Source organism: Protopterus annectens, chromosome 2.part1, assembly GCF_019279795.1.
Source record: "Protopterus annectens isolate FY-2018-M chromosome 2.part1, PAN1.0, whole genome shotgun sequence".
In the NCBI taxonomy this organism is placed as follows: Eukaryota; Metazoa; Chordata; order Ceratodontiformes; family Protopteridae; genus Protopterus; species Protopterus annectens.
In genome coordinates, this window is record NC_056729.1 from 500,500,755 (window position 1) to 500,513,936 (window position 13,182).

Genomic DNA, 13,182 nt, shown 5'->3' on the forward strand with positions numbered 1-13,182 from the left:
AATGTCTTTGGAGACTGTGCTCTCCTCATGGCTTTGAAGGCACCACGGCTCCAATGGGAAGAAATCAACGGATCCAAGGGAACTGTCAAACCCCCCTTCACAGAGGCAGTGGACTCCGGAGCCAGAGGTAGGAGCCAAGCTCATCCGAGCCAAAGTCCTGAGAGGAAGAGTCTGCACCAAGTCAGTCCGACTATCCTCCCCAGATCAGACTGGAAAGTGTCGGCTCCTAGAGTCCCCAGTCGGCACAGAGAACGTCGGAGTACATTGAGCTGAAGACACTGGAGCAGGTCTCAGCTCCAAAGCTCCACGATCAGCAGGTATACTTCTTCTGGCTCCAAAGGGTCAAATATGGCTCAAAGGAGGAGTAGACAAAGCGGGAGTAGTGGGTCTTCAGCTCTGAAGCTGCTTGGGTTGAAGCAGTCAGCAATTTAGCAAGGCCTGGTACCTGTAAAACTTCTGCACCAATCGATCCATATACAAATCTGAAAGGCTGAGAGATGCTCTAGATGAATGCACCGATGGTGCTAACACAGGAGCAATGGTGACTAAGGCATTTCGGATACCGGCTCCAAGGCTGCGGGCCAGCTCTGAAAAGAGAAGACAGTCTGCTTCAAAACCAGTAGACCCGATGTCTTAACAGATTTTTTTTTTATTTTGATTTTTTTTTTGAGTCCTTAGAGTCTGTAGATGATTTTGAGGACTTAAGAGGATTTGCTGGCAACATCCTGGTCACTCAATGCCTCTTGGAAAGGGTGTTTTAGCAAACCCCTATCCATCAATTTCCTTTTCCTCTCCATAAGCACCCTAGAAGAAAAGGAATGGCATATAGCACAAGATTCCTGCAGGTGCACAGCCCCTAAACAATAGACACATGTAACACGCCCCATCAGTGACTGACATTTTCTGGTTGCAGTCCGGACATTTTTTAAACACAGACTTAGGGTGCTTGTCCTTATCTGCCATAACACTTGCGCTATCCAAAAACAGTGAAATAAGCAACAAAAGGCTATAAAGACACACACACACACACACACACACACAGATCCCGATATACAAAATGCAAAAAACTGTAACTACTGATGACTAAATGTAGCATACACTCGACTAAGGCCGAAAAACAAAGCTAACAGAGGAAATCCAACAAGATAATTATCACAGCAAAAAACTCTTACACTATAATGCAAAAATACTATCAAAACTCAGTTAAACTAGGCCGAAAAGAAGGAGGCCAACTACCTAAACACTAAATATCAGGAATAAGGTATCACACAGGACGGGGAAAGCTATAGAAGCTAATAATCTAACTAGATATAGTACCAACTAGAAAAAGCTATATAGGAAGCTTGTAAATAAAAAGACTTTAAAAGTTACTGGCCCAAGCATAAACTGTAAATTCTGATCAGATGCCGCAGCAAACTTGATTGGAGGTAATTCACAGTACATCATGGGATAGGGGCTTGGCCTCGAGCTACTGGAAAACCTCTACCTTTGCATATGGCTGTACGGGAGGCGATGGATCGGCTCCGAACCCATCAATCAAGAATGAATGGTGAGATTGAACAACTTCATATCTTCGTTTTTTGTGGGTAGGGAATCTGTTCCAGCATTCTGAGAGAAATACCTCTCCCTCCAAACCATACAGTTAATGCTGCAGAAGTGGTTTAGATCCCTAGACAGTGTTATTTCTGACATTTAACTTGTTGATATGCAGTAAATCCATCAGTATTGGGGTCAGACGATGCAGTGCATGTCAGACAGGTAACCTTTAGCAGTCTGTAGGATACAGAGTATGGGGGGTGGGCTTAGAGTCGATCCATTTAAAACATTTTGTTTGGGCCTTATATCCTTTTAGTAATGTACCTCTGTGGGTGTTCAATTGTTGCAATCTTCTAAACAGATACATGTCAAAAGGGGCATTATACTGAATGACTGGATAAATGAGGGCCAAGTAAAAGGGGGTTATAGCATCCTTAAATCGAGACAATCCCATCGTTTATAAGCTGTGCAATACAGAAGGACTTTCTTATAACACTGGGTACATGTTGGTCAAAGGTTGGGTCACTGTCCACGCAAGTTCTCAAATCCGGAACTGGTTCAACTCTTAGGGGCACATTATCAGTATGGTAGTTCCCTACGGTAGAGGACTTCCTAAAGTATAAAATAATGCATTTTTTTGCCATTAAGTTTCATTCCATGACTTTGGCACCAGTTATTTGGTTATTAAATAGCCAATATGCAATATACCAAATGCAACAGGAACCACCACACAGTCAAAAGCACTTAACATAAAACATTAGGACAAAATACAAACCTCATCTCTGTGTTTCAGGCAGAAAACTAAAAACTGTGTTGACTCTCCTTTCCTACCACGAGGAGTGCAGATTCCAGTTCTCTTACTAGCTGAAGGGGAGCCAATTACACTTCCATAACTTGTCCTTTCTGATTTTTTAGGGGAGGATTTTGTTCTTGAATCGCCCTTTCTACAAGCTTCATCAGATTTTGATACTTTTTGTTTCTTTTTCTTTGAATGGGAGTCATCATCTGAGTTTTCGGACTCAGAAGAACCATCTGTCTCATAAGCACCCTCTACAGGATCCTCAACTCCTACTTCCTTTGCTACTAGAGGGTTAAGATGAGGGCGGTTATCAATGTAAACAAAAGTAAACTTATTTTTCCTGTTTTCCAAGGTCATTTCAAGAGCTTCCTTTGCTTGGTTTATCCCCATATTCCATTGGTCTCGTAACTTTACAGCAATAGGTTTTAGCAGCTGAAAGAGAAGAAAGAATGTCATTAGTTCTCAATCCATTCCAACCGTAAGCTACTTAAATATTTGAAGGGGTATTCAAAAATGCACTATAAACTGGTGCATTTTTTCCCCACTCAGTTCCATGGACTGTGGCTAAAGTTGTTAGTTATGCATCTCAAATATTAAGTGCAAAACCATGCAAAGTACAGTTGTGTACACTTACCATAAATGTAGATGTTGAGTGTATTCACTGTTGCAGGCATTACATTTGGGTAATCTGCTGGCAGGTTGCCCTCAGTCGGCCTGATTAACAAAGTCTTGGGTCATGCGTCGGTTGCTGTCCATTCTTCCATGATGTCAGGTCGTCAGGGGTATAAAACATGCATCAGACGCCATTACATCTGTTTTTCTTGCCCCAGATCTCAGGTGCCTCCCGAAATTGGGAGCAAAAAAAATAAATTCATAATTTAAAACACCAAAAAATATACCTCCAATCAAAAGCAAATACACCAAAAAGACTTTTAAGCATAGCAAAAGAAAGGATATGTATAGTAAGATAAAAATGGGGCTGCATGGTGGGTAACCAGGACTGCAACAGTGAATACACGCAAACATCAACATTTATGGTAAGTGTACACAACTGTACTATGTTCTTCGTGTTTCACTGTTGCAGTCATTACATTTGGGTAAAATCCCAAAGCTATGGTTGGGAGGATGGCTTTACAGCATTAGGAGCAGCTATAAGGCCCTGCAGGACAGCAGTGGCAAAGCCAGCTCTGGATTTAGAGAACAGAGGTAAATGGTAATGTTTGGCCAATGTATGAACTGAGCTCCAGGTACCAGCTTCTAGAATGTCTCTGGTAGGAACCCCTCTGAGAAAGGCTGCAGAAGTAGATGCAGCTCTGGTGGAATGAGATCTGATCCCCTTGGGGATAGATTTCCCATGGTGCACACAGCAGAAACGAATACAACGGCTTATCCATTTGGAAATAGTCTGCTTTGAAATAGCCTTTCCCTCTGCCCCTGCAGCAAATGCCACCAATAGTAGTTCAGATTTTCTTAGTATTTTTGTCTTGAATCTAAGTTGTCTGTGTAAATCCAATGAATGCAGAATCCATCCGCTCCTTTGTTCTGTGGAATGGGAAAAAGTTGGCAGTCCTTTTTAATTTAATTGCATTTTTAAACTGTGTTTGGTCTAAATTTGCTGCATGCTCAAGTGTGCTAGCTTGCACTGCATGTGAATTGTTTTTTACTACTGTTTTTGCTACTTTTCTGTATATATAAAAAAAAAAAAAAAATGTAAGCCCGTTTCCTACTTTCCTGTAACTAGTGTTCCTGATACAGATTTGCTGTATCCAGGACTGTATGTAAGCTTCTGAGTCCCCCAAGGCTTTCTGTGTTGGATGGAAGCCTTGTAGCTTATCAGTGGGAGTGGTAAGCACTAGGTAACCTGTCTACCACATAAGTAGTGGTTCTGGCCCAGAATTTGCAGTTACTGGCTGTTTGGACAATCTCTTCCATCTCTCTCAACTTTCTGATTTGAAAGCCTGTATTTGCACTTGTTTCTGTCCTGTAACTCATCTAGTGCCGATACAGATTCTTAGTTTTAGCACTTAAATTTGCTTATTCATGCTCAGCACTTGTTCAGAACTTGTAACCACTAAATAAGCTACTAATTACTATAGCACTCCATCTTTCTCATTACCTAGAGAAAAACAGTTTTTGTGCTTACTTTTCTCATTTGCTTAGAGAAAAACAGCTCTTGTACTCACTTTCCTCACTTATCTAGAGGAAAAACCCTGCAACTCTTTCGGCGTGGTCTTGCGCACAGAGCAGTATCGGGCAGCGCCGGTTAGCTGGGGTATACTATTCCCGGCCCCACAAAGTCTGCACTGTAAATTTTCTCTTAGAACTAGGCAAGCCTCAACTCAAGTGCTTCAGATCAGCTGCTCTTATTGCAGCACTTGCAAAACAGAAATCAGCACTTGTCCTAATCTCCTAGACAGCACTATTATTCTCCAAATTTCCTAGACAGCACTATAATATAGCACAAGACCCTCGATCGTCCGCAGGACTTAAGTTCAATTTACTCTTCAAAGCATGTCCAGAGGTCAGCTTCAGGTGTACTCTCCAGTTCATCTGGTGGAATTGGGCATCCTGAGGCAGTGTCACAACTGCCTCATTTATACAGACAACCCTCTCCTCTTACCTCTAGACACAAACACTTGTGAGAGATGCAAATACACAGCCAGACTGGAGGCTAAGCGCTCTCAACCCATGACTGCAACAGACAGTCAAGAGGATAAAGGACACACTTGCATCACACCACCTGTCACACATGAATCTACAAAACATACGCATAAATACACAAAAACATATTCGGAGGCACTAGGTACCAATCTGAAAAAGAAACAGTGCCCTCCAAAGCAGACAAGCAAGCAACCTGCACCCCCAAACACAAGCCAGAAAATACATAATTCACCTCAGTGTGCCTCACAAAAGCCCTTAATGCAAAACACCATACCTAACACGATAGTAATAGGAGACTCTATAGTAAGGCACACGGATGTTCCACTCACCAGGCTGAACAAGGAGAAGGTTACTGTCAGCTGCCTGTCGGGTGCTCGGATCCACCACATAACACAGGCACTTAGGTCACTCCAGAACAAGTACAAGTATGACGCTGTCATTGTACATGTTGGTGTGAATGATCCAAGACGTACCTCCCTGGACTACATGAAAAGAGACATTGAGGAGCTCTCTGATCATGTAGCCCAAGCTGGTATGACCCTGACCTTGAGTAGCATACTACCTTCACCTAGAATGATACCACAATACAAAGACAAAATGATCAATTTCAACAATTGGCTAAGCTTCCGGTGTCATTCTAAGGGGATCCAGTGTGTCTGCCTGGGATGACATGATAGACGAGCTTCACTGTTTTGCCAGAGATGGGCTGCACCTGTCACCCCTAGGTTTTCAAATACTGGCCAAAGCTCTTGCCGTCCCCATAGTGCTTTTTTAGGCAAGGCTCAAAGGACAAACCAACCACCGTAACCAGCACAGGTAACCAAAAACTAAGGGTAATGCTACCGAACGCCAGAAGTCTCAACCTCAAAATGCACACACTCGAGGCACTCCTCAGCATGGAGAAAATCGATGTTTGTGCAGCGACAGAAACCTGGTTCAAGGCTCACGACAGCACCCCAGCACTGCCAGGTTACAATTCATATCATACCTTCCGGCCTCAGTTACCGGATCGCAGTACAAAGGGCGGAGGTGTATCCATATTCATCAAGGATACCCATATCTCCATGTTAGTGCAGCATGATGCCCCAGAGATCATCCATGCGCAACTATCAGCAGGCAAAACCACATTTCAAGTCATAGCCGGTTATAGATCGCCCACCATGTCCCAAGATGCTCACTCTGCATTCCTTGAGACATTGGAAAATATAAAGGTCCTACCCAACACCATAATCTTGGGTGATTTCAACTACCCTGGTATAGACTGGGCGAACTACCAATGTTCCAACTCCTATGCTCAGCGATTCATAGAATTTATAAATTCAAATGCCCTTGAACAACTAGTATGTTCCCCCACTAGAGGGGACAACATACTGGCTTTAATCACAAATATGGGCACCCATTGTAGCACACCCGTTATCACCCCCTCTTTGGTCAGATCCGACCACAAACTGATAACCCTGGACATCCTCACTCCTCCATCTCCCCCAGTCAAAGAAACCATAGTCAAAAACCTTTCCAAAGCAAACTTCCAACTACTTGCATCCGAAGTGGAAAGCTTCACTATTCCCTTGCAAAAGGATAATATCCAGAATGCGGAATACTACACCAAGGCACTCTATATGCATCTTCAGGATTGCATGGACCGTGCTATCCCAAATAAAACCAAGACTCCTTCCTCAAGCAAGAAAAAAACAGACTGGTAGACCCCGGCCATAAGCAACCTTTACAATAAAAGGAGGGGGCTTGTACAAAAAAGGCCAAATCTCAAGTAGAAAAATCATCCCTGATCAGAATTAGTAAGAAATTGAGGGCCCTCATCAAGTCAACTAAAGCTAATTTTGAAAAGAAAGTTGCCAAGGATAACCATAAGGCCTTCTATGGCTACGTCAAAAGCCTAAATGGCAACCCTCAGGTCTGTTCTGAGCTAGTACAAAATGGAACAAAATACACTGACCCTTCTGACATTGCCAACATCTTGGCTGACAGGTTCAGTGCAAATCCCCCCCCCCCCTCACCACCTACAGGGCCTATTACCATTCTAAAGTCCAGTTATTACTGATACGTTGGTTAACAAGGCTCTATCTAAAGCTAAAAACACTGCCTCCAGGGGACCAGATGGTGTCCCAGGCTGTGTCATACGCGAGCTCCTAACCCCGCATCTTAATATCCTGTTCAGTCTCAGCCTCTCCACAGGATATGTGCCCACAGAATGGAACACTGCAATGGTGGTCCTGCTACACAAGGGTGGGGCCGCAACTGACCCTGGGAACTACCGACCAATAAGCCTGACCAGTCTGATCTGTAAGGCTATGGAGCAAATCATTATGGAACTCATAAATGGAGAGAGATTGGGAACCTCCAGTTGCTGGACCCCACACAGTTTGACTTCAAAGGCAGATCATGCCTCCTGAACCTGATGGATTTCTTTGACACAGTTACTCAGGCTATAGATAAGGGAAAGGAGGTACACACTGCTTACCTTGACCTTGCTAAAGCATTTGACACCATTGGCCATTCAGGTATTATTGATAAGCTCACCAGCCTGGGCATAAACCCTTACGTCACAAGATGGATCGCAAACTGGCTCAGACAGATCCCATAAAGTAAGAGTAGTGGGATCTATGTCCAAATCCATACCTGTAACGAGTGGTGTGCCTCCGGGTTCTGTCCTGGGGCCCCTCCTGTTTGGCATATACTTCTCAGAAGTACAGGCAAGCACGGAAGGGCTGTGGCTGACCAAGTTTGCGGACTGCAAACTGGGTGCTATAATAGAGTCTCCGGCCGACATGGAGATCCTCCAGAAGGGCCTAAATGAGAATGATGCTTGGTGTCAAAGGCATGGTCTCAAGCTAAATGCAAAAAAATGCGTAGTAATCCCCTTTGGAAAAAACAGAGTAACCGCAAACTACAACATAGGAGGTAATCCCCTGAAATCTGAAGAAATAAGGGATCTAGGGACCCAAGTAGAGTCTGCTTTCCTTTGATAGCCATGTTGCCAAAGTAGTTAGAAAATCCTTCTATGTGACCCATCTGATCACGAAAGGGTTCACATCAAGATCTAAGGATGTAATGGTGCTCCCTCTACTCTTCCCTCATCAAACCCTTTGAGTACAATGCACCAATTGGAATGTACCTGGCTAGACATCTCCAGCAGCTGGAGAGACCACAAAGGCACCTAACCAAGAAAATTACTGGCCTCAAACAGTTGCCCTATGCAGCACGATTGAAAAAGCTAAGACTGTTCTCCGTTGCATACCGCTTTCTAAGAAGCGATCTCTAACGTGCAGAGCCATGTCCAACCCAGAATTGTTGAACATGCTCCATCTTAGCAAAACCAAAGCTACTCGAGCTACACGCTCTACGGATATAAACCTCAACACAACAATGAATAGAACATGCTGGAGGGATAGATTCCCTTCGCAGAGACTTCCCTTACTATGGAACAGGGTCCCGATCTACATAAGACAGAGCCCCTCACTATCACTCTTCAAGAGGAACCTTGATGAGTGGATGGGTAACAAAGTTCACACCGGGGATCACACCAACAGCACTACTAGATAGGGGCCAAGGGTACTAGCTGCTAGTACAAGGGTCTGGGGAACTACTAAAGGGGCGGTGAATACCGCACAACGTGGCTGGGCTAATACATGCCTTCGGGCAGGTAGCCCAGTACCAAACTATGAACCTATGAATGGTCTAATTAAGAGCCACACTGGATACCACCTTAGGCATGAAAGAGATTGGTCCTGAGAGCCACCCTGTCCGGATGAAAAATAATGAAAGGCTCCACTGCCATAAGAGCCTGCAATTCTGAAATCCTTCTAGCTGAAGTGACTGCTAAAAGAAAAGCTGCTTTCCAGGAGAGAAATTTTAGGTCTGCAGTAGCAGCTGGCTCAAAGGGAGGGAGAGTGAGTTTTTCCAAAACAAAATTGAGGTTCCATGCAGGAGATGGTGCTCTCCTGGGAGGTCTTAAATTTTTGGCCCCTCTGAGATGCTGCTTTAGCAGATGAGAGAAGAGGAGAGGGTTCTGTGTTGTAATGAGCTGAAATGGCAGAGGCATGAATTTTTATGGAAGAAAAAGATAAGCCCTTGTGAAGCATCTCAGTTAAGTATTGCAGAATCTGAGGAATATTGGGCATAGCTGTGCTTATTCCTTGCGATTGGTTCCAGGCACAGAATCTTTTCCATTTGTCAGCATAAGATTTTCTAGTACTAGGCCTTCTAGCCTCCACAATGACATCAATCACAGGTTTGCTGAGGGATGCCAAAGGAGAAATTAGTTGATTAGCCACGCTGCAAGATTCAAAGTTTGAAGCCGAGTGTGCAAAATTTGGTAGTCCTGCTGAGACAGTAGGTAAGGTGTCTGAGGCAGGTGCCACGGAGGAAGTTGTGACATTGCGCAGGAGTGGGTACCACTGTTGGTGGGGCCAGTCTGGAGCAATCAGAATCATTTTGGTTTGTCCACTTTGACTTTTAGTAGAACTTTTGAGAGCAGAGGCAGAGGGGGAAAAGTGTAGACTGATAGGTTTTTCCAGCTGAATGATGAGCATCCACTTTCAAAGCTTTTTTGCGATGGATTCTTCTGCAGAATTTGTCCAACTGATAAATCTTTTTACCTTACCCCAGAACTATGTCTGGACTCCCCCACTTACTTGCCTACATGCTGAAAACTTGTGGTTCCAGTTTCCATTTGTGTGGGTCCATAAGATTTCTGCTTAATTCGTCTGCCAGAGTATTTAGCTTTCCTAGCAAGGAACTGAGCTTGTAGTTGTATTTAATAGGTCAAGGCCGTGTTCTACAATGCCATGGCTAGCCTGCAAAGGGGGTAGGAATGTGTGCCCCCCTGCCTGTTTATGTACCACATAACTGTGGTGTTGTCTATCAGTAGTTGTCCTGGATGAAGGTAGCCCTTGAAGGCTGTCCGTGCATTCTATACAGCTAGCATCTCTTTCGGATTGATATGTAGGTGCATTTAATTTGGGCTCCATTTGCCCAGTATGCACTTCCCTGCCAGATGAGCCCCCAAGCATAGTCTGATGAGTCTGTAGTCAGGGTTTGGGCAGCAGGGGGTGGAGTGAAAGGCAGTCCCTTGTTTTGGTGGTTGGCCTCTGCCCACCATAGGAACTCTAGTTGCAGGCAAGGTATAATAGGAATCATTGTTTCCAGGCTGCGACAATGTTGACTCCATAAACTTTTTAAATACCACTGAAGTTTCCTCATATGCAATCTTGCATATGGAATTAGAAGAATACATGAAGCCATGAACCCCAAAGCTTGCAGAACTTGTCTTGCAGATAAGGAGGGTATTTGTGGTCACCTGGTTGAAGTTAAGTCACCAATTGAATTTGCTTTTCTAGCATAAGGTAAGTCATCTGGGCAGATGTATTCAAGCTTGTACCCAGGAATGTAATTTTTTGAGGGTACCAGTTGTGATTTTTTAGTTTATGGTGTACCCTAGACAAGTTAGAACCCTTTTTACAAATGCCAGATGCTTTAGAAGAATGTCCTTGTTTTCTGCCTGAATTAGACAATCGTCCAGGTATGGATAGAATTGACTATTTCTTTGCCTGCAAAATGAGATTACTGGTGCCAAGCACTTTGTGAAGACCTTGGGTGCAGTAGATAAGCCAAAAGGCAGTGCAGTGAACTGGTAATGCAAGTAGCCTGCTTTGAAGCGGAGGTATCTTCAGCAAGATTCCCCGATTGGGATATGCAGGTAAGCCTCTCTTAAGTCTAGAGTTACCAACCAGGCATCTTTGCCCAGCATAGGTAGTAACTGATGAGAGTCAACATCTTGAATTTTGGAATGTCCAGAAAAGTGTTTAGAGTGGATAAGTCCAGAATTGGACGCCATGATTTGTCTTTTCTGGGTACCAGGAAAAGTCTTGAATAGAAACCTTATCCCTTTTCTCCAAGACATAATTGAGGTCCCATGCAGGTATTGGTGATCGCCTTGGAGGCCTCAAGTTTTTGGCTCCTCTGATGTACTGCCTTAAAGGATGGGAAAAGATTGGTGGCTCTATTATAATGAGCAGAAATGGCAGAGGCATGAATCATAATTGATGAAAATAGGCCTTTGCCCAGCATCTCAGTTAAGTATTGCAAAATCTGAGGAATATTTGGTACAGCTGTGTCAAATCCTTGTGCTTGGTTCCAGGCACAGAACCTCTTCTATTTTCCACCATAAGACTTTCTGGTACTAGGCTTTCTGGCCTCCAAAATGACATCCATCACACTTTAGTGAGAGGTGCGTTTTGTAAGACTACATTATCCGCCATGCTGCCAGATTTAAGGTCTTGAGTTAGCTGTGCAGGATCTGATTGTTTTGTTGGGACAGTAGATGAGGTATTAGAGGCAAGGTCCAAGCCGGGCATTGAGATAAGTTCCTTAGGATTGGATACCAGTACTGGCAGGGCCAGTCTGGGGCAATCAGTATCATTTTTGGCTTCTCTTGTCTGACCTTTAAGAGTACCTTGGGGAGGAGAGGCAGTGGAGGAAAGGCATATACTAAGCTTTTCCAGCTGAAAGACAGGGCGTCCACTTTCCATGCTTGTCTGTGATAAGTCCTTGCGCATAATCTTTTTAGTTGGTAGTTGTGAGGAGAGGCAAATAGATCAATATCCAGGCATCCCCATTTCCTTATGCTGAAGACTTGTGGATCCAACTTCCACTCGTGGGGATCCATGAGGTTTCTGCTTAGTTCGTCTGCCAGAGTATTTATCTTTCCTGGCAGGAATTGTGCCTGCAGATGTACTTGGTAAGTCAGTGCGGTGTCCCACAAAGTCATGGCTAACCTGCAAAGGGGGTAAGAATGAGTGCCTCCCTGCTTGTTTATATATCACATGACCGCGGTGTTGTCTGCCTTTATTAGTAGTTGTCCCGGATGAAGTAGGTCCTTGAAGGCTGTCAGGGCATTCTGAACAGCTAGCATCTCCTTTTGATTGATATGTAGATGCATTTGGTTTGAGGACCATGTGCCTTGAATACATCTTCCTGCCATGTGGGCCCCCCAGGCATAATCTGATGCATCCGCTGTTAATGTCTGCCTGGCTGGGGGTAAAGTAAATGGCTGTCCCTTGTTCTGGTGACAAGCCTTCGCCCACCATCGAAACTCCTGTTGCAGGCAGGGAATGAGGGTAATTGTTTCCAGGCTGTGGCAATGTTGAGTCCAAACACTTTTTAGGTACCACTGAAGTTTCCTCATATGCAGTCTCGCATATGGAATTAGTAGAATGCAGGATGCCATGAAGCCCAAAGCCTGCAGAATTTTTCTTGCCGATAATTGGGCCTTTGTTGCCAACAGTTTGAAATATGTAGTCAGTTGCCTTTGTTTGTCTGGCATGAGATAAGCCATCTGGGCAGTTGTATTTAAGCTTGCACCCAGGAATATTCTCTTGAGAGGGTACTAGTTTTGATTTCTTTTCGTTGACTGTATACCCTAGGCCTGTTAAAAATCTCTTTACAAACGCCAGATGCTGTAGTAGAATGTCCTTGTTCTCTGCTTGAATAAGGCAGTCGTCAAAGTAAGGATATATTTCTAGTCCTCTGTCTGCAGAATGCAATTCACTGGTGCCAGGCACTTTGTGAAGACCCTGGGCACAGTAGATAAGCCAAAGGGCAGTGCAGAGAATTGGTACTGCATTGAGCCAGCTTTGAATCTGAGGTATCTTCTGCATGTTTGTCTGATTGGGACATGCAGGTATGCCTCTTTTAGGTCTCAAGTCACAAGCCAAGCCTTCTTACCCAGCATGGGCAGAAGCTGCTGTAGAGTCAACATTTTGAATTTTGGTATATCCAGATGTGTTTAGAATAGATAGATCCAGTATTGGTCCCCAGGTCTTGTCCTTTCTTGGTACCAAGAACAGTCTTAAATAAAATCCTTGTCCCTGCTCTTGCTCTGGTACCTGAAGGGCCCCTCATGTCCATGAGGGATGAAACTTGTTTTTGTGCCTCTACCCATTGATGTTTTGGCAGGTCTGGCCAACCGTTTGTCCTTGGCAGGGTATGGAAGTGAAACTTGTAGCCTTGCGACACTGTCTAGGAACCATTTGTCCTGGGTTATGTGCCAATTTTGAGAAAAAAGTGCTAGTTTTCCCCCTAAATGTGCTGCCAGAAGATAAGTCCTTGGTGCAGGCAGGAGGAAGTCATTGGGAGCGTTTCCTGTGATTTGTGTTCTCCACTTTTGG

General features: G+C 44.2%; 1 protein-coding gene across 1 annotated transcript in view; it reads right to left on the minus strand.

Moving 5' to 3' along the window:
- Positions 1-13,182, minus strand: part of NSD2 (nuclear receptor binding SET domain protein 2) — a 2,565,963-nt gene that overhangs the window by 1,793,412 nt on the left and 759,369 nt on the right. Inside the window, exons 6-7 of the mRNA XM_044062294.1 lie at positions 12,187-12,207; positions 2,312-2,767 (exon numbers count right to left, since the gene is read on the minus strand). Coding sequence (XP_043918229.1) covers positions 2,312-2,767; positions 12,187-12,207 — 477 coding nt within the window. The remainder of the gene's footprint in view (positions 1-2,311; positions 2,768-12,186; positions 12,208-13,182) is intronic.